This window comes from Stylophora pistillata, chromosome 5 (genome assembly GCF_964205215.1).
Source record: "Stylophora pistillata chromosome 5, jaStyPist1.2, whole genome shotgun sequence".
Classification (NCBI taxonomy): Eukaryota; Metazoa; Cnidaria; class Anthozoa; order Scleractinia; family Pocilloporidae; genus Stylophora; species Stylophora pistillata.
In genome coordinates this window covers 32,532,468-32,551,180 of record NC_142523.1, presented here as the reverse complement: position 1 = coordinate 32,551,180, position 18,713 = coordinate 32,532,468, and the positions used below count along the sequence as shown (strand labels likewise).

General features: G+C 41.0%; 2 protein-coding genes across 3 annotated transcripts in view; one reads left to right on the top strand and one right to left on the bottom strand.

Annotated features, from left to right (window-relative positions):
* Positions 1 to 1,527: 1,527 nt before the first annotated feature.
* LOC148731512 (uncharacterized) lies at positions 1,528 to 6,272 on the bottom strand. The gene is made up of 4 exons (XM_088762231.1): positions 6,194 to 6,272; positions 5,771 to 6,080; positions 3,155 to 3,206; positions 1,528 to 2,779 (listed from the first exon to the last, which is right to left on the bottom strand). Exons 2-4 carry the CDS (start codon positions 6,065 to 6,067, stop codon positions 2,082 to 2,084), a joined length of 1,047 nt encoding a protein of 348 aa, XP_088618357.1. The 5' UTR covers positions 6,068 to 6,080; positions 6,194 to 6,272; the 3' UTR covers positions 1,528 to 2,081.
* Positions 6,273 to 9,438: 3,166 nt separating this feature from the next.
* The window catches only part of LOC111343551 (uncharacterized), a 31,963-nt gene continuing 22,688 nt past the window's right edge, over positions 9,439 to 18,713 (top strand). For both annotated transcript variants that reach the window (XM_088760930.1, XM_088760929.1), the window contains exon 1: positions 9,439 to 9,849. The gene's annotated coding sequence lies outside the window, so the exon portion shown is untranslated. The remainder of the gene's footprint in view (positions 9,850 to 18,713) is intronic.

The following is an 18,713-nucleotide window of genomic DNA, read 5'->3' as shown; positions in this document are numbered from 1 at the left end:
TCCACCCGAATTTTTGATAATTCAAATCAGTTCGCGAAACTCTGAATTTAGGTGGTTTTAGTCGATATATCAGAGACTTGGAATGTCTTTTTTTTTCATTTCTTTTGTATGTTTCTTTTTTTTTTCTTTTTGTTGTAGAATAAATATTTAAGTTCTCGATGTTTAAAATATCACTGTTTTTACCGCTAATGTTTACTTACTCATGATAACTACTAAATTGGAATTTTGCACTCAGCTAGAGACATTTTCAGTTGATCGTCGAAATCAATCTGGGATTGCTTTGGTTTTGCAATACTTTTTAAACACTGTGATTGGTTTACAACACTTGTGCCACCCTCGTAACCAATGTGACGCAAAATGAATTCAATCGTCATCTGGCCACATGTGTTTTCCCGCGATTTTCAGTGTGCCTATTTTCCCTTTGAGTTCTCATTGGCTGATGATAATGCCAACCTTAGTTCTGATTGAACCTTGTGATTACTTTTGATATTTGACACCTTCCATAGGGTTGGTTTTCAAGGTTTGGGTCTAAATAAGGATATGTCATTTCTTCATTTAGCGTATTATACAGATGAATTGCGATATCGATCATGAGTCCACTTTCGGATTATTTTCCGTCCCAAAACGACCAATGAATCATGTTGAACACCAACATAGCGCTAACTCGCCGAAAACGCTTCAAAATGGCCTGAGACGCTCGGAATCAACAAAGAAAACAACAAGGCAATAAAGTGAGCCCATTTTATTTCAAAACAAGACCTTTTTTCTCTCTTTTAAGGCAAACCGATAACATCCCATACAAACCTTCATAAATATAAAACGTTACGCAACACGGTAAGAGTCACGTCCGCTTTTCAAGTAGTGAGCTTGGGCTGCCTGTGAGTCACTACGTTGTTTTTATGGACTGAAGTCAAAGTTCGTGGAGTTTTCCTTTATGATCAAGAAATGATCGCGTGTAGCTATCATAATCCCTGTCAAAAAACTCCTCGTAATGCAGCAGGAAAGAAGAATTAAACTTATTCGTGATAATGCGTAAAATATCGGGAATTGTCACCAAAGACATGACATGTAATCAATGCCAAATAGCTTGGTTAAATAGAAAGAACCATCTCGCTGTAAAAGCCGCCCAGCTGCTGAACCTGTCTCCACCTCACCGCAAAGATAAAAAAGTCTTGGGCTCTCCAGAAAGTTTGCACTTCTACAAGAAGCTTGCCTCGCACACAGAACAGAATTAACAGGAAAGCAAGTAATCAGTTATCCCAGACTAAGGTAACCACAATATGGAAACATCAGAAAGGTTGCTATAATCTCTTTTACGTAACAGTGAAGAAACCAAAAGTTTCAAATGCAAAGTTAAATAAAGGGGAAAAATAGCAACAGACAAAATTAAAACCGACTGGACATGAAAACACAGCCATTTTAAATGGAACACCTGCCAAAGAAAAGTCGCTTTTTTGAGTCCAAATGAAAAACGAACGGCTCTTTTTGTAGAGATACTCTTATTGTTGTTTATCAATCAACCAACCCTTTGAAACTGATATTTTACCTTTTATTTGTTACATTTGAACATCAAGTTGATGTTCTCGTGGTTACATAAAGTGGTACATGTTTGATAATGTATCAAGTTGGAAGAACTATTTTTCACTTCGGTTTGGCTCCACATTTCCACGCTAGGATCATGGGTAGGCCAGTGATCCCCAGAGCAACTATCAAATTAAAAGTAAGGGCTGCCTCAGTGCATTCTTCAAGAAACTAGCGGTCCATAGCCTTGGGATTACTTGGGTGAACATTTGGAAGTAATGAATCAGAAATCAACTTTGCAAAACTTTCTCAACATATTTGGAGCGATAATCCCATCACTCCAGCGTCCAAGATCTAGTTCGAGTCTCTAACCTCTAGTATATAAGCGCTTCAACAGTACATTAGTTAAAAGAGTACAGTGAAATATCAAAAGAGTACCATTTTGCTGATGAAGTTATAACATTCATAACTTGTTTTATATATTTGCTATTGATTTTGCGAGAAGTCAATCACTTCTGGAAGTTATTGGCAAAGTAAAAATTTGTTAGAGTCTGCTTTTCCTACTCTAATCGAATGAAAATGTTACCATGTGGATTTACAACATTTTTCTTTTGGTTAGGCCTGCTGCTTGCGTAAGGATCATGGGTAGGCCAATGGTCCCCAGTGTAACCATCAAAATAATAGTAAGTGCTGCTATAGCGTCTAGTCGTATAGAAGAGCGGCCCATAGCCCTTGTCCTGATTCGGTGCAAAGATAGATGGGACCAATTCGTGACCCAGATCAATCACGTGTTTGATGATCGTACAATTGATGTCACCTGCCTGCCAATCAACCAAGCTGCCACTTCCCGGATGACACACCAGCCAGTTATTGATGTTGCTCTTGATGAGGACCTGTCTGCCGAGTTGTTTCCAGAGTGAGAAGTTCATGGCGTTGTAGTCTGTTTCATTTAATGGAGGAGTTGTGGAGACAGGAACATTCACTGTGGCCTTAACCAGCCAATTTGGTCTTGGAGTGATCGCATTTGAATGATCATTGAAATGACTGTAGTTGGTAAAGGAATAGCTCCATACTAGTGTCCAGCCTCCGCCATAAGTATCCATGTCACAGTAAGCCTTGAAAGCGTTGGCTTGGGATCCTCCATCGGGATCAGTCCAATAAACACCCGAGGACGTAGTGGGAGATTGGTTATGAAGAGTCTGGCACGAGGTTACTGCTGAATTCTGGTCAGTACCAGGGGGCGGAGAAGCATTTTGTTCTATAACCATAGAGATGAACAACTTCACCAACAACGTTTTGAAGGATTATGGAGGAGGGTTAGAAAATGGCAACCTCGTTCCCAGGGCCTTTTCCCTTAGCTGGGTGTGGGACGGGAAAAGGCCCTGGTATTGGACGGTCAGATCAACATTTTGATTGGTTGATTGATTTCAATAATTTATGTAAAACTTGGCTATTAAAGCCGTGGAAATTATCATTAGGAAATATAACACTCGAAAAGGCTTAAGTATATCACGGTAGAGCAGAGAATATCAACTGATGTTCTCTTGTAGTGGATCAGGACTTGTCCGATTAAATGTAACAATTTACATTAATGCTGTAGTTACCAATAGAAACAATAATTTGCAGCTCTTACCCGGGTGGGGACCGTTTATTTCCGGGTGGGGGTTAGGGTCTGGGTGGTTGACCTGTATTGGAGTTAAGTAATACATCTCACTTAATATTCTAGCTTCATGTCATGTCCAATCATGTATACGGACCTATTAACTCTTAAACTCCTAGACCTGACCAAGAAAGAATTATACAACAACAAACATATGAAACATATGTGTGAACTGCGGTTATGAGACGTATATGAGAACGATCCTTCGCAGTAAAGCACTATTTGAGCAATAGTGAAAATCAGACCGGAAAAAAATTTCAGGCCTGTACGGGACTCGAACCACTGACCTCTGCGATACTAGTGCAGCGCTCTACCAATTGAGCTAACAAGCCAACTGGGAGCAGGCCATAATATAGATAATAATATAGATCAATTTCTAGAGCGCATTTCCATGTAAATGCTCTAATGCGCTTTACAACACTGTGCGGGGGACTTTTCCAGACTGCCGGCGGCAGTTTACAATTAATAAAGGAGAAATTTTTACAGATGCCCCCTCCCCCCCTTCCCAGTAAACAGGCCAGACCACATCACAGTAATCTCGTGATGTGGGTTCTTTAACGTCCCTTGCCGAAAATAACTAATTGATAGGTGCAGGAGACGGGACCTCCGGCTTTACGTCCTATCCGAGAAGACGAAGCAATGTGAGTGAAGCGTCTTGCTTAAGGACACAACGTCAAGCCCCAGCCAGGACTTGAACCCGGGCCATCTGACCTAGAGTCCAGCGCACTGACCACTGGACTACTCACGCCTCACTCTAAATCTAATTCGATATAAATCCGTAGATGATAAATCAAACAACAACAAACATATGAAACATATGTGTGAACTGCGGTTATCAGACGTATATGAGAACTGCTCCCAGTTGGCTTGTTAGCTCAATTGGTAGAGCGCTGCACTAGTATCGCAGAGGTCAGTGGTTCGAGTCCCGTACAGGCCTGAAATTTTTTTCAGGTCTGATTTTCACTATTGCTCAAATAGTGCTTTACTGCGAAGGATCGTTCTCATATACGTCTCATAACCGCAGTTCACACATATGTTTCATATGTTTGTTGTTGTTTGATTTATCATCTACGGGTTTATATCGAATTAATTTGATGGCCTGCTCCCAGTTGGCTTGTTAGCTCAATGGGTAGAGCGCTGCACTAGTATCGCAGAGGTCAGTGGTTCGAGTCCCGTACAGGCCTGAAATTTTTTTCAGGTCTGATTTTCACTATTGCTCAAAGAAAGAATTTTACGTTATAATATCAGTACAATATCGATCTTGCAAGTGATGAGCATAAAGAAAAATACAAATTATGGTAGGATTATTAGTTGATCCAATTCCAAATTCTCTGAGCAAACATCACAAGAACTGAATGGCAGACAGTAAGGATAATTCACTAATACTGTGAGTATTTGCTCCGCAAAGGTATTGTTTTTCCCCTTCAAAGACGTTTTTCTATCGCATTGCTGCGATCATTTGCTCCTGCGGCCGATTGATTTTTTACTCAAAAATCGACATGAAAGATAAAAATCGCTATTTATTTTGGTTGGTCAGCACCACTTGATTTAACAAGAGGGATAACTTCAGCCAATTTCCAAACTTGTGCAAATGTGTTTGAAGAAAAAGAAGTATTAGCAAGGTTTGTAATCGCAGAGAGTGTTGTTGGTAAGGTATATTTCAGTACTCTGGCTGTGACTTTATCCAGGCCGGGAGCTTTGTTTGACTGTAGAAGATCTTATTATCTTCCCAACTTCTTCTTCGGTAACCGATTGAAATTCAAATAATGAGCACTGGACATCCTGAAGACTGTCATTTATTAGACAAAAGTTTGATTCCTGATTAAAGGGGTGAAAGTTGTGTTCTTCAGCAACAGTTTTTGCCATTAACGCCGCAGATAGGCCGACAGAGGTGTAAAACTTATTGAATTTGTTCGCTTGAGATAACGGGTCTTCCGTTGTGCTTAATGGTTGATCTTTTCTGGGAAGGTAACGATTTAACACTTTCGAAATGGAGTTTGAATTTCCATTGCTGTTTCAAGTTGAGTGCGAATGTGTTCCATTTCGGCAAATCTGATTTCCCTCTTGACTTCTTGACGAAAGAAACGATAGGTATTCCAGTGAAGCCGATATTTTGTTTTAATCGCCCTTTTGTGCCAATTATCTCGAGTTCTTCTCATAGACATGGCTATTTTTTAGGCTTGCCACAATTTAGTCAATTTACACTATGAGATCACGCGACTGCCTGAGCGAGTACATAGAGATGACTGCGACAGGTGTCATTTATTTTCTCTAAAACCTCAAAGTTAATCAATGAGAATGAAAAACAAACATATTTACAAAACGTATCCTATAGAACATACTGACAACCATCTTTTATTATTCATGTTTCCGGCTATATGGCATTTCCGACTGTATATTAGAACAATGAATTTTTTTAACCGAGGTTAAGACAAGGTTTGTAAAACCTATATTGAAACACAACCAGGTGACAGAAGGAATAAATTTGAAAAAAAAAATGGCATGACATTGCTAAAAATATGTGGCTCTCAAAGATTTGTTCCAATTCTTTTTGATCGCCCCAAAGAAAGAAAGAAATTCCCGAGATACCTTTTCTACATAGAAAGAACCTTCTCGCTTTATCACTCTCTCGACTTTGCTTGCTCGTCGTCCTTCACCAAGAAAAAAACAGGTGCCTTCATTCGCCAAGAAATTTGCACCTTTACAAGCAGCTTCTCTTCCACACATCTGAGCACAGGTCAAAATAGAATCAGCCTTTTCACTTTGAAGAGCATTTTCGTCATCCAGAAAAGCGTTTTCTTCCATGCGAAAGAAAGTACTCTTTTCATCTTTTGCGGATGTTCTTGGTGTTAACAAGAAAACGAATGTGAGAGCAAGTACGTACATACCAAGGCAATATCTGCAAAAAAAGAAAAATAAAATGCATGATATCATACGAAGACAAATTTCAAATTCAGAGAGCGTTGTTGGAGTATCCTTGTATTACAAGACTTTTGAGGGGAAATCACTCACAAATTTGAGAGCCACCAGATCTACGGTAAAGGTAACATTGGAAGCAGATCTTTACTCTTGATGATTTCATTGAGTTATGTTTGTCAAACAAAAACATGCGTAATGCCTTCGAATGAAACATTACCAAGCAGAATTCTTTGCTCTGCTTAATTTATTGATACAGTAGTTGTGTCCTATTTAGGGTTAAAGTATGGATGTGCCATTTGTCTTAAAATAAGAAGCTTAAGTGTTTGAGGTTCAGAACGCATGATTAAAAACATCGCAAGATTGTTAAATGGCTCGGTTTTCATCTGAATTTATTATGAAATAAGTCAAAGAAAACAATCATAAGACGCAAAAAAAAGGAAAATAAATTAGTGGAATGATATTCCAGTGTCAAACTGACACAAATAGCAAAAACACTCAAAGTGGTTTTAGAGAGGTCCTGACATATCAATTGGGATTTACAAAAGTGCAGTATGAGTGAAAGTAAACACTGTGGCTTTAACCTGAAATGCACGATCAATTATTTTTTACTGGTATTTCCGAAATAAGGCCAAAAGGCACCCTGTTTTGCAAAATAAAATGGGGAGAAATTCAAGAGTCTTGGAACTGAATTCATCCTTTTGAGCCACGCCGTATACCATATTGAAACTCCTTTACTGAGTTATCTTGTTCTTTCTATTAAGTACTAGCTGTTCCTTTATCCCTTACTTTTCCGCTTCCAATACAAATATAGAAAAACCTGTTAATAATTGATGCAAAAATGGATCCAGATTTCTATAAATCCATATTAGTAACAGCCAGTTTAATAAGGTTCACTTACATTTTGTTTTGTTTTGTTTTGTGTTTTTTCCTTTTTTTTTTGAGTGATTCATTGGTCGTTTTGGGACGGAAAATAATCCGAAAGTGGACTCATGATCGATATCGCAATTCATCTGTATAATACGCTAAATGAAGAAATGACATATCCTTATTTAGACCCAAACCTTGAAAACCAACCCTATGGAAGGTGTCAAATATCAAAAGTAATCACAAGGTTCAATCAGAACTAAGGTTGGCATTATCATCAGCCAATGAGAACTCAAAGGGAAAATAGGCACACTGAAAATCGCGGGAAAACACATGTGGCCAGATGACGATTGAATTCATTTTGCGTCACATTGGTTACGAGGGTGGCACAAGTGTTGTAAACCAATCACAGTGTTTAAAAAGTATTGCAAAACCAAAGCAATCCCAGATTGATTTCGACGATCAACTGAAAATGTCTCTAGCTGAGTGCAAAATTCCAATTTAGTAGTTATCATGAGTAAGTAAACATTAGCGGTAAAAACAGTGATATTTTAAACATCGAGAACTTAAATATTTATTCTACAACAAAAAGAAAAAAAAAAGAAACATACAAAAGAAATGAAAAAAAAAGACATTCCAAGTCTCTGATATATCGACTAAAACCACCTAAATTCAGAGTTTCGCGAACTGATTTGAATTGGTGTTCAACACCAACATAGCGCTAACTCGCCGAAAACGCTTCAAAATGGCCTGAGACGCTCGGAATCAACAGAGAAAACAACAAGGCAATAAGGCAAGCTCATTTTATTTCAAAACAAGACATTTTTTTCTCTCTTTTAAGGCAAACCGATAACATCCCATACAAACCTTCATAAATATAAAACGTTACGCAACACGGTAAGAGTCACGTCCGCTTTTCTCGTAGTGAGCTTGGGCTGCCTGTGAGTGACTCGGGCGTTTAAAGTAAGTGGCGCCTTACCAACTGAAGCTCGAGAGGGCATTTGCATAGATTGACGTGAATGAGTTGGGATAAGACCCAAAAAAGTAAAGACGTACAAGTAAAGATCATAATTCAAATGCATATGAAACATCCCCGGTTATAAGCCAAAGTCATCAACAAATAAGACCACATTTGACCGGTGAGCCTTCAACAATTTGGTACACATGCGCATGAAATAAAGTACGAATACTATAGGAAAATTGATTACCTGACGAGGGAATTGTGCGTTAAATTGCACGCGAAAACCGATATCGCACGAATCACGAAGCGATGAGTGCGATATCGGTTTTCAAGTGCAATTTAACGCGGAATTCACGAGTCAAGTAATCAATTTTCCTTGAATCGCATAACTGAATGAAAATAAGAAAACAAGAAATTAAATCGGCAATATTATTGTTTGTTTTAATCCCGAGTGCGCGCTCTAAAAAGCCATATGTCAGAAGTGTCATTATGTTAGCGAATAGAAAGCAAGGTTAGTCGTACACGTTTGAACCTTCGACAATTTTATTTGTACCTCGTGCTTGATTTTACATTAATTTTCGAACTTTTTAAACAAGCTTCACACTATTTAGGGAAAATAGTGGTATTTCACTGGATTTAAAAGCCGTTTATCGTTAACATCTTTTTTCAAAATTCCAAATAATTTGCTCGAGAAGGAAAATAATTTACACCTTTTATCCGGCTTTGATGGCAAACTGATAGAAATGAAGTGTGCAAGCGAAAGCACTGATTTCAAGTGCAATAACATCGCAATTAATATAAGTTCAGTGCTTTGAAGTGCAAATACGTGTATTGATCGATTTTTTAATCCTTCAAAAACAAAGTGTTTCATGAAAAGTCGAAAAACTTTAATCTTTTTAATTTGTAGAAATTCACTACAGGCGACTGTCATTAGCTGAATCGTTGAGGTGAGCATTCGACTGAAAGTTGATGGAGATATTCACTGGAGAGTTGTTGAACGATACATTGGTGAACAATCTACCTAGAACTACAACAAACATATGAAACATATGTGTGAACTGCGGTTATGAGACGTATATGAGAACGATCCTTCGCAGTAAAGCACTATTTGAGCAATAGTGAAAATCAGACCTGAAAAAAATTTCAGGCCTGTACGGGACTCGAACCACTGACCTCTGCGATACTAGTGCAGCGCTCTACCAATTGAGCTAACAAGCCAACTGGTAGGATCGTTCTCATATACACCTACCTAGAACTCTTACTGCTAGATCATCAATGCCGTTATTCATTGATGCTGTGTTATTGCCAACTACTGATGAAAGTGCAAGGCTGTTGACATAAATTTCTCGCAAAGCTTTAGTGCGTAGACCGTCGCTGGCGTTGGCAGCTGTGACAGTCGTATTGGTACGACTGAAAACCCAGCCAACTTGCTTGACGTCCTTTGTTGTTTTTCTAAAAGATTATGGCTGCAGATGGATATTGAACCCGGGTTGACATGACCTGTTAGCTCGGAGATTGTTTTTTCTGGGCCGTGTTCACAGGATTTTCTCGCTTTCGGGTTGTCGCGAGCGAAAGAGGTTTTTCATGCCTCTCCAAGAATTTGAAGTTCAGTTCAAAACAAGGAAGAACCTCCGGCTCACTTTGAAAACGCTTTGTTTGTTTTTTCTCTTTAATTAGAAGGTGACAACGGTTTTGAAAACATTTTAAATTGACTCAGAAACCAAACGATAGTTGTTGTGCTTAGTGACGTAGATACTAAGCAAATTCACTTAGCCTCGTTTTCAACTAGCAATTCCACGCTAAATACCTCGCTTCGTTAACCAATCAGAATGCGAGATTTTATTCAATGATGCGATTCTAAATGATGTGCCTTGTTTAACTCCAATTCAGATCGACCTCCCAGAAATAACAAGCTCAACCCAAGGTGAGAGTCACGAATTCAGTATTATTAACATTAGTAACCAGAGCACTGATGTAATTTAAAAGTACTTTATATGCCTAGTGGATGAGTCTTGATGCACCAGGTGAACTCGAATCTTTTACATTTTTCAAGTTCAACATTTGTACCACGTTTTAGTGTCATTAATTTTCTACCCCTACTTCAATTTCCTTTTTAACCTTTTGTGCCATTTTTAGGTTTTCTTTTACCTTGAAACTTTGTCAATCGTTTCCTAAGTTTCGATCGTCGTTAAAACAAGACAACAAAGCGGGACGTGTAAATGTAGAGTGCGTGACATGTTTTGTCGAGTTCATGAACCCAAAAGGGTGTCGGGTAAAACAGAGAAAACGCATGTGCTCGAAGTTTTGGAAATAAATATAACCTTGTGTTTCATTAATCTGGTTGATTTGAGTGTGTAACATTGGCGACCCTGCCAGGACTGGACCGAAGAGGCTTATCATCGACGAAGAACTGCCTTGGGTTGTGAAGGACAAAGTAATTGGCACGCTTGATTGATTCGTCGAGCGCGAGTTGGTTGTGGTCGATTGCTGTCGACGGCGGACTGATCTTGACGTAAAGTGTCGCATTTCTTTTGTGAACGGCTGATTGCACTATTGGTGAGTACGAAAGATTATTTCTTGGAAGTATGATGGACACCGAGAGTCTGCAGATCGAAATTCAGGCCGCGTTGTGTTCCTTGAGCGAGGAAAGGCTTAAAGAAGTTTGTAGTGGGCTGAACATTACTGTACCGCCTGAGAGCAAGGGAAGGTTGGTTTTTATCCGAGCTCTAAATAAATACCTCGAAACGGAAGAATTAGATAATGAGAAGCTCAAAGTGTTGTCGTCATCTCTAAGTATGCAGGGAAAATTTGTACCGGAACAGAAAACGGAACCGCCGAAAGCTTCTGAAAATAGTAAGGCGACCGTCAAAATAGAGCAAAATCCCGCGGTGTCAATTTCAAAATTCAAACGCGACTTCAAGATTTCGGGCCAGATTGGCGACGCGTCGCAAAAGGATCGTTTGAGTTTTTCCTCGCTAGTACATCAAATTGAGAATGGGTTAAAGAACGACTATACAGAGGATGAAATCAAAGAGGCTGTGATAAAAGCGATAAATCCGGCGTTAAGCCTAAGAAGTTATTTGGAGGGTAAGGTAGATTTAACACTGGCCAAATTGAGGAGAATTATGCGTTCTCATTATCAGGAGAGAACAGCAACCGAACTATATCATCAGTTGAGCTCAACTGTCCAACAGCCAAAGGAAAAACCTCAAGAATTCTTGATCCGCCTTCTCGATTTGAAACAGAAGATCTTGTTTGCATCTCAAGAAACTGACTCGGACCTGAAATATGATCCTACCTTAGTACATGGCATGTTTGTCCATAGTTTTTCCCTTGGCCTGCAAAATGAGAATATCAAGATCGAAATGAAGCCCTACTTGGAAAAGAAATTTATAAGCGATGAAGAACTATTCGAGAAATTAAATGTGTGTTTCAGTGACGAACTGGAGCGATCACAGAAATTCGGTTCACAGCTAACCCCCAAGGTAAATACTGTTCAAAAGGGAGGGGACAAGCAGGAGACAAAGAATAATGGGGTGGAGGAAGGTCTCATGAAAGAACTAAGGGAGCTCAAGGCAGAGGTGGCCGCAGTCAAAGAGAGAGTTCGGGCCCCACTCCGGGTTCAAACCCCCCTCACACAACAGCCTATGAGACAACCCCCACGGTGTAGGACCTGCCAACAAAGTGGGAATGGATGGCCGTGCAACCATTGCTTCAGGTGTGGGGCGAGTGGCCATTATGTACGCGAGTGTAATGCCCAATTCAGCCGACGCTCTCCAGCAGAATTCCAGGGAAACGGCCAGAGGTCACGTCCATGGGACAGGGTGTGACCAGGCAAGAAAATCAGTCCCGTTACGTGCAGTGTGGAAAACAAAGCACAGACCATGTACCACTTAACCGCGGCGGAGCCTGTAAGACCAATAGATATTATTCAAAAGAATGTCAAGTAAAATACAGAGCTGTGCATAAACCAGTTTGCATGGCTATACAGGAACTTGAGAAACAGAAAGCAGCCGGAGATGATGGCCATGATTTGAACACGACGTTTCCCTGCCACCTGACGCCAAGGCAGCAGCTCGGACTGACAAAAATCGTGGGACGGAGGTGCGTGGTAAAATGCCTAATGCAGGGAAAGGAAGTGGAGGCATTATGGGATACAGGTTCCCAGGTTTGTGTTGTGTCAAGGAAGTGGCAACAAACTCACTTACCGCAGGAGGTGTTAAGAAATGTTGAAGAGTTGTTGGGAGCAGGAGAAGAGCTGAATTTGGAAGCGATGAATGGGACAAACATTCCATTTGACGGTTGGATTGAGATCGGGTTTAAGTTGGCTGGGGACGATACAACTGCTCATGAGCTGACAGTTCCAGTACTGGTGGGACAAAAGGAACAAGAGTACCCAATCATTGGCTTCAATGTTATAGAAGAAATCCTCGCTCAATATGGTGGAAACCACCAAGCGGCAAGTAACATCATTCAGCAGTCATTCCCTTCAATTCATCATACTCGCATAGGTGCCCTGATCAATCTGATCCAGTCAAGAACACAGGATACCGGTACTGCAGCTGTTAAAGTCGGAAAGAGAGATGTTATGCTGCCAAAAGGAGAGGCAACGACAGTTAAGTGTCAAACTCACCTCGGACCAGTTCCAGAGGGGATGCCAGTAATATTTGAGCCCAAGGAAGACAGCGAGCTCCCAGACGGACTGGAATTGGGCGAGGAACTTACTAAAATAACCCCGGGAACTTCTAGTCACGTGGCCGTCGTGGTCCAAAACAATACAGACAGAAACATCTTGTTAAAGCGCAGAACAGAATTGGGCCGGATACACCTGGTAAAGTCAGTTCTACCAATTCCAAACACTCCCGACTCGTACTCTCGAGGAGACGAGGATTCTTACCCTGAAGCTACCTCGCATCCTGGTCAGGAACAAGATGGATGGGAGCCACCAGTTGACTTGAGTCAGCTAGAAGACAATGAACAATTGATCGTCCACGAAATGCTACGGCAAGAAGCTGGAGCCTTTGCAAGAAACGACGATGATGTTGGCTGCGTGGAGAACTTGGTGCTGGATATCCAGTTAAAGGACAATGAGCCAGTACAGAAGAACTATATCTCCATCCCCAAGCCACTCTATGGGGAAGTGAAAGAGTACTTAGAAGACTTGATTAATCGAAATTGGATCTGCAAGTCCCGTTCGGCTTACTCCTCACCCATGGTCTGTGTTCGCAAAAAGGATGGAAGTCTGCGACTTTGTATTGATTATCGAGAATTGAACAAGAAAACATATCCAGAACGACAGCCGATTCCCCGTATACAGGATATCTTAAATGGCCTAGGCGGCAACAGATGGTTTACAGTTCTGGACCAAGGGAAGGCCTACCACCAAGGCTTTATGACAGAAGAAAGCCGCCCCCTGACTGCATTCGTGACCCCCTGGGGATTGTATCAATGGAATAGAATACCGTTCGGGCTAATGAATGCACCGGCGGCATTCCAAAGGTGCATGAATGAATGTCTAGATGGCTTACGTGACAACATCTGTATCCCCTACCTGGATGATGTCTTGGTGTATAGTACAACCTTTGAGCAACACGTTCAGGATGTCCAACAAGTCCTGCGTCGACTGCAGGAACATGGGATAAAGTTAAAGCCATCAAAGTGCAAGCTCTTCCAACGACAAGTTAGATATTTGGGGCGGGTTGTTTCTGGCGATGGCTACTCTCTAGACCCGGAGGACACGGCCGCCGTACACAACTTGGCGAAACAAAAACCAGCAACAGTGGGTGATGTGCGTAAACTGCTGGGGTTCCTGAGTTACTACAGGCAATACATCCAGGATTTCTCACGCATAGCTAAGCCCCTGTACGATCTAATGGCTGGCCCTGATCTATTGGCTAATAATCATAAGGTAACATGGACAGAGGAACATCAGAAGCGGCTTGACATGCTGGTCGACCGACTAACTTCTCCTCCAGTGATGGCATTTCCCGACTTTACGAAGCCATTTGTACTTCACACAGACGCCTCACAAGAGGGACTTGGAGCTGTATTGTATCAAGAACAGGACGGGGAGCTCAGAGTTCTAGGTTATGCCTCTAGGACACTAACTCCAGCAGAGAAAAATTACCACATGCACGCGGGAAAACTGGAGTTCCTTGCCCTCAAATGGGCAGTAACTGAGAAGTTCCGTGATTACTTGTACTACTCCACCTTCTTCACTGTTTACACCGACAACAATCCACTAACTTACATTCTGTCGTCAGCTAAGTTGTCTGCAGTAGGGCACCGGTGGGTGGCAGAACTGGCAGATTTTAATTTTAACATCAAGTATCGGCCTGGCAAATCTAACATTGATGCGGATGTACTATCCCGCCTACCGCTAGATTTCAGTGCATACATGGAAACCTGTATTGCAGAAATGGAAAAGGACGCAATTTGTGCAACAAATCAAGCAGTGATACATCAGGAAACAGACGCCACACCCTGGGTGGCAGCAGTTTCAGCAAGAGTTGGCATTGCTCACGCAGAACCGGGCGTCACAGATTTGGTTTTTCGCCAACTTACTGTAGAAGAAATATTAAGGGCTCAACGGGAAGACCCCGACATCTCACGAATCCTGGCCTACAAGAAACGGGGATATCCCCCACCAGGAGGAGAGCGGAAAAATGAGACTCGTACAACATCTTGCTACTTGAGAGCATGGAATAAACTCCATATATCAGCGGACGGGATTCTGTGGCGCCAAACTAAGAGTCGATTGCAGCTCGTATTACCCACAAAGTTTAAACAGTTGGTTTACCAAGAGCTTCACATTGAAATGGGTCATCTGGGTGCAGATCGAGTGGTGGACTTAGCGAGATCTAGGTTCTATTGGCCTTACATGCAAGAGGAAATCGAGTATTTCATCGCCAACAAGTGTCACTGCATCCAGCAAAAGAAGCCCCAAACCTCCCCTAGAGCACCAATGGAGAGCATTACGACAACTGCCCCTTTTGAGATGGTGTCTATAGACTTTCTTCATTTGGAGAAAAGCCAACGGGGATTTGAATACATTTTGCTGATAGTAGATCACTTCACAAGGTTTGCACAGGCCTACCCAACCCGAAACAAGACAGCACGAACGGTGGCTGAAAAGATTTACAATGACTTTGTACCACGATTCGGATTCCCAGCCCGTATACACAGTGATCAAGGAGGAGAATTTGAGAACAATCTCTTCCATCAACTACATAAGTTGTCTGGCGTTTCCAAGTCTCGCACCAGCCCCTACCACCCTCAAGGGAATGGGCAAGTGGAGAGGATGAACCGCACGCTATTGTCTATGCTGCGAACACTCCCAGATTTGAAGAAACGAAAGTGGGATGAATCACTCAACAAGATGATCCACGCGTACAATTGCACGAAGCATGAGGCGACAGGATACGCTCCGTATTACTTGTTGTTTGGAAGAACACCCCGCCTGCCCATCGACCTGATTTTCAATTTGAGTCAAGAGAGTGCAGAGGGAGATTATAACACTTACGTCCAAAACTGGCAGCATGATATGAAGGAGGCATACCGGATAGCTCAACAGAATGCAAAGAAGACTGCCGAGCGCGGCAAGCAATATTACAATAAGAGAGTCTCAGGTGGCGTTCTTCAGCCAGGCGATCGGGTGCTAGTTAGAAACTTAACAGAGCGCGGTGGCCCCGGAAAATTACGATCCCATTGGGAGTGCGCTATCCACGTTGTGGTTAAACGAATGGGGGCTCAAAGCCCAGTCTACAAAGTGAAGCCCGAGAGTGGAGGTGGCCGCGCAAGAGTACTTCACCGGAATTTACTACTGCCTTGTGACGCTTTGGAAGCAGATGCCCCAAATCTGGGATTTGGTACACGACCCCCAAAATCAGCAGTAGAGAAACGACTTTTGTCTGTTTCGGGAAATGACCTACAGAATTCGGGGAAAGATGATGATGATTTCGGTAGTGTGGACCTTGTAGAGGAAATACCTACTGAAGTAAGAACTTCAAACTCAGTGTCTCCAGGACGCGATTTGCCTTCAGAGTCAATTGAGGATTCTGCGACTACTGAGGGCACCAATGGGCCATCCAGCGAAATACAACTTGCAAATGAAGGAAGTGCTGACAATGACGGATCAGAGGGAGAGGATATTGCTGAGCAGGACATGTGGACTCGGCCGCAGCGCCAAAGGAGACCGCCGCAGATCTTAACTTACAACTCCCTGGGAAACCCACAGTACCAGTCGGCTGAGCCAGGATTCAGCAGTTCACGCGTTAACGCCATTCAAGCTCCAGCTATCACAGCTATTCCTCCGGGAACACCCCTGTATTTCTGGGTGTGGCCATGCTGTTTCCAACCTGTCTACTACTCGAGGGCTTGAGAGGAGCCTCTTATAAGACTCAAACATTAAAAAAAAAGAAAATCAAAAGCACACAAGGTGCTGAAGGAGACAATATCAAACAACAGTTACAGTAGCTGCAGAGAACCCTGATAAATAGTTTTGTAATATTTAGAAGAACACTTTCATTTTCGGCGGGGGAGTGTGTAGAGTGCGTGACATGTTTTGTCGAGTTCATGAACCCAAAAGGGTGTCGGGTAAAACAGAGAAAACGCATGCGCTCGAAGTTTTGGAAATAAATATAACCTTGTGTTTCATTAATCTGGTTGATTTGAGTGTGTAACATAAACAGTTACTTATAATCAAGGTTTCGAATGTCCCCGTGGTCGTTCACCGATAATATCATTTTTTTGACAAGGCTAATGGGGAAGAAATGTTCGACTCATCCTTTTTGTCTGAGACAACTCAAGAGAATTATAAAAAATAAGGGAAATCCTAGTTAGAGCGTATGTCAGAAAACGTAAGCCGATCGGTAAGGTTTACATCCTTATAAACTGCTCAGTGACATTGTATTGGTTCTTTGTTTGATGTTCACAGCCGTATTTAGGTCGTCTAAAATTGACTAAATTACAAATTGAGAAAGGAATTACTTCTTTTTTTTGTCCCGGTATCATTCTGATCACTGTATAATGCTACATACTTGTATAGTTCAGTTGTTAAATTGTTGATGAGGTGCTGTGTATAATTAATCTTCGTCGATGATGATGATCATTTTCATTTGATTCTGAGTTGTCGTTTTAACACGAGAGGCATTCTCCAGTGTTCTACCAATTTATTTTCTAATTCTGGTCTAGGAATGGCTTCGATGAACTTTAGATAATGATTGTGATAATACAATCTTTATTGTACATAAGCACCTTGAGCACAACTCATGGAGTACTTCGCCTATCTTTGCTTTACTTGTAATTAATGCTTGATGAATTAACGCTACTATTTCAGTAAGATCTAACTGATCGTTAGAGTTAAATCATTTTGGCACGTTCACTTGTTTCGCTGAAGCATTTAGTCGTAAAACAATGCATTGAAAGTGTAAAATCATAGTGCAGGTAAAAGAAAAAAAAAAGGATTAAAATATCCAAAGATAGGGAAGGTGTCTTACAATTTTGTGAAGGAACCTTTTTTGTCAAGAGACTGACACTCAAAATGCGCAAGTAAACGTTAAGTTAAAAAGACTATGTGTTAGAGGTTTTCCTCTTAGCACCTGTCGATTGGATTCTATGTCGCATTTCGATAGATTTGCATAAGTTACAGGCTTTTTAATTTTATTCGTTGTTGGCCGTTGAAAATAGTTAAACTCTTCTCAAATGTTGATAACTTTTAAAATTTTGTCTGACTGACAATACAATGGAGCGTTTCCGGTCAAGAATACAGTAAGCGAATCATACAAAGATTACGCCTCCCTGCTAATCTAGCAGATCTATAAAACTTTCGCCTCTCAGGGAAATGTCGCAAGAACAACAGGCATTCTGCCCAATGATAGAGAAAGGGACTTTCAGACGAAGATTAATGAATCAGCAAACTCAGTTTACGATTTATACTAGCGATGCAGATCTTTTCAATAAGGTTTTTGTGTCGGGCAGTGTTTTGCCAACAAAAGATAAGGGTGGGCTAAAACTTCTTTCCCATTCTGTCTTGTTTCACTATTTTTTCTGTAGGTAGGTAATTTATATGTTTCTTAAATTTACTAATTAATAATTTATTTTCTAATTCTGGTCTAGGAATGGCTTCGATAAACTTAGATAATGATGGTGATAATACAATCTTTATTGTACATAAGCACCTTGAGCACAACTCATGGAGTAATTCGCCTATCTTTGCTTTACTTGTAATTAATGCTTGATGAATTAACGCTACTATTTCAGTAAGATCTAACTGATCGTTAGAGTTAAATCATTTTGGCACGTTCACTTGTTTCGCTGAAGCATTTAGTCGTAAAACAATGCATTGAAAGTGTAAAATCATAGTGCAGGTAAAAGAAAAAAAAAAAGGATTAAAATATCCAAAGATAGGGAAGGTGTCTTACAATTTTGTGAAGGAACCTTTTTTGTCAAGAGACTGACACTCAAAATGCGCAAGTAAACGTTAAGTTAAAAAGACTATGTGTTAGAGGTTTTCCTCTTAGCACCTGTCGATTGGATTCTATGTCGCATTTCGATAGATTTGCATAAGTTACAGGCTTTTTAATTTTATTCGTTGTTGGCCGTTGAAAATAGTTAAACTCTTCTCAAATGTTGATAACTTTTAAAATTTTGTCTGACTGACAATACAATGGAGCGTTTCCGGTCAAGAATACAGTAAGCGAATCATACAAAGATTACGCCTCCCTGCTAATCTAGCAGATCTATAAAACTTTCGCCTCTCATGGAAATGTCGCAAGAACAACAGGCATT

Excerpts from the sequence above, each read along its gene's own strand:
- LOC148731512 (XM_088762231.1), bottom strand. The coding sequence starts at position 6,067 with ATGTACGTACTTGCTCTCACATTCGTTTTCTTGTTAACACCAAGAACA. Across the intron at positions 3,207-5,770 it reads GTTCTTTCTATGTAGAAAAG|GTCAACCACCCAGACCCTAA; the intron begins GTATCTCGGGAA and ends ACTCCAATACAG. Across the intron at positions 2,780-3,154 it reads AATAAACGGTCCCCACCCGG|AACAAAATGCTTCTCCGCCC; the intron begins GTAAGAGCTGCA and ends CTATGGTTATAG.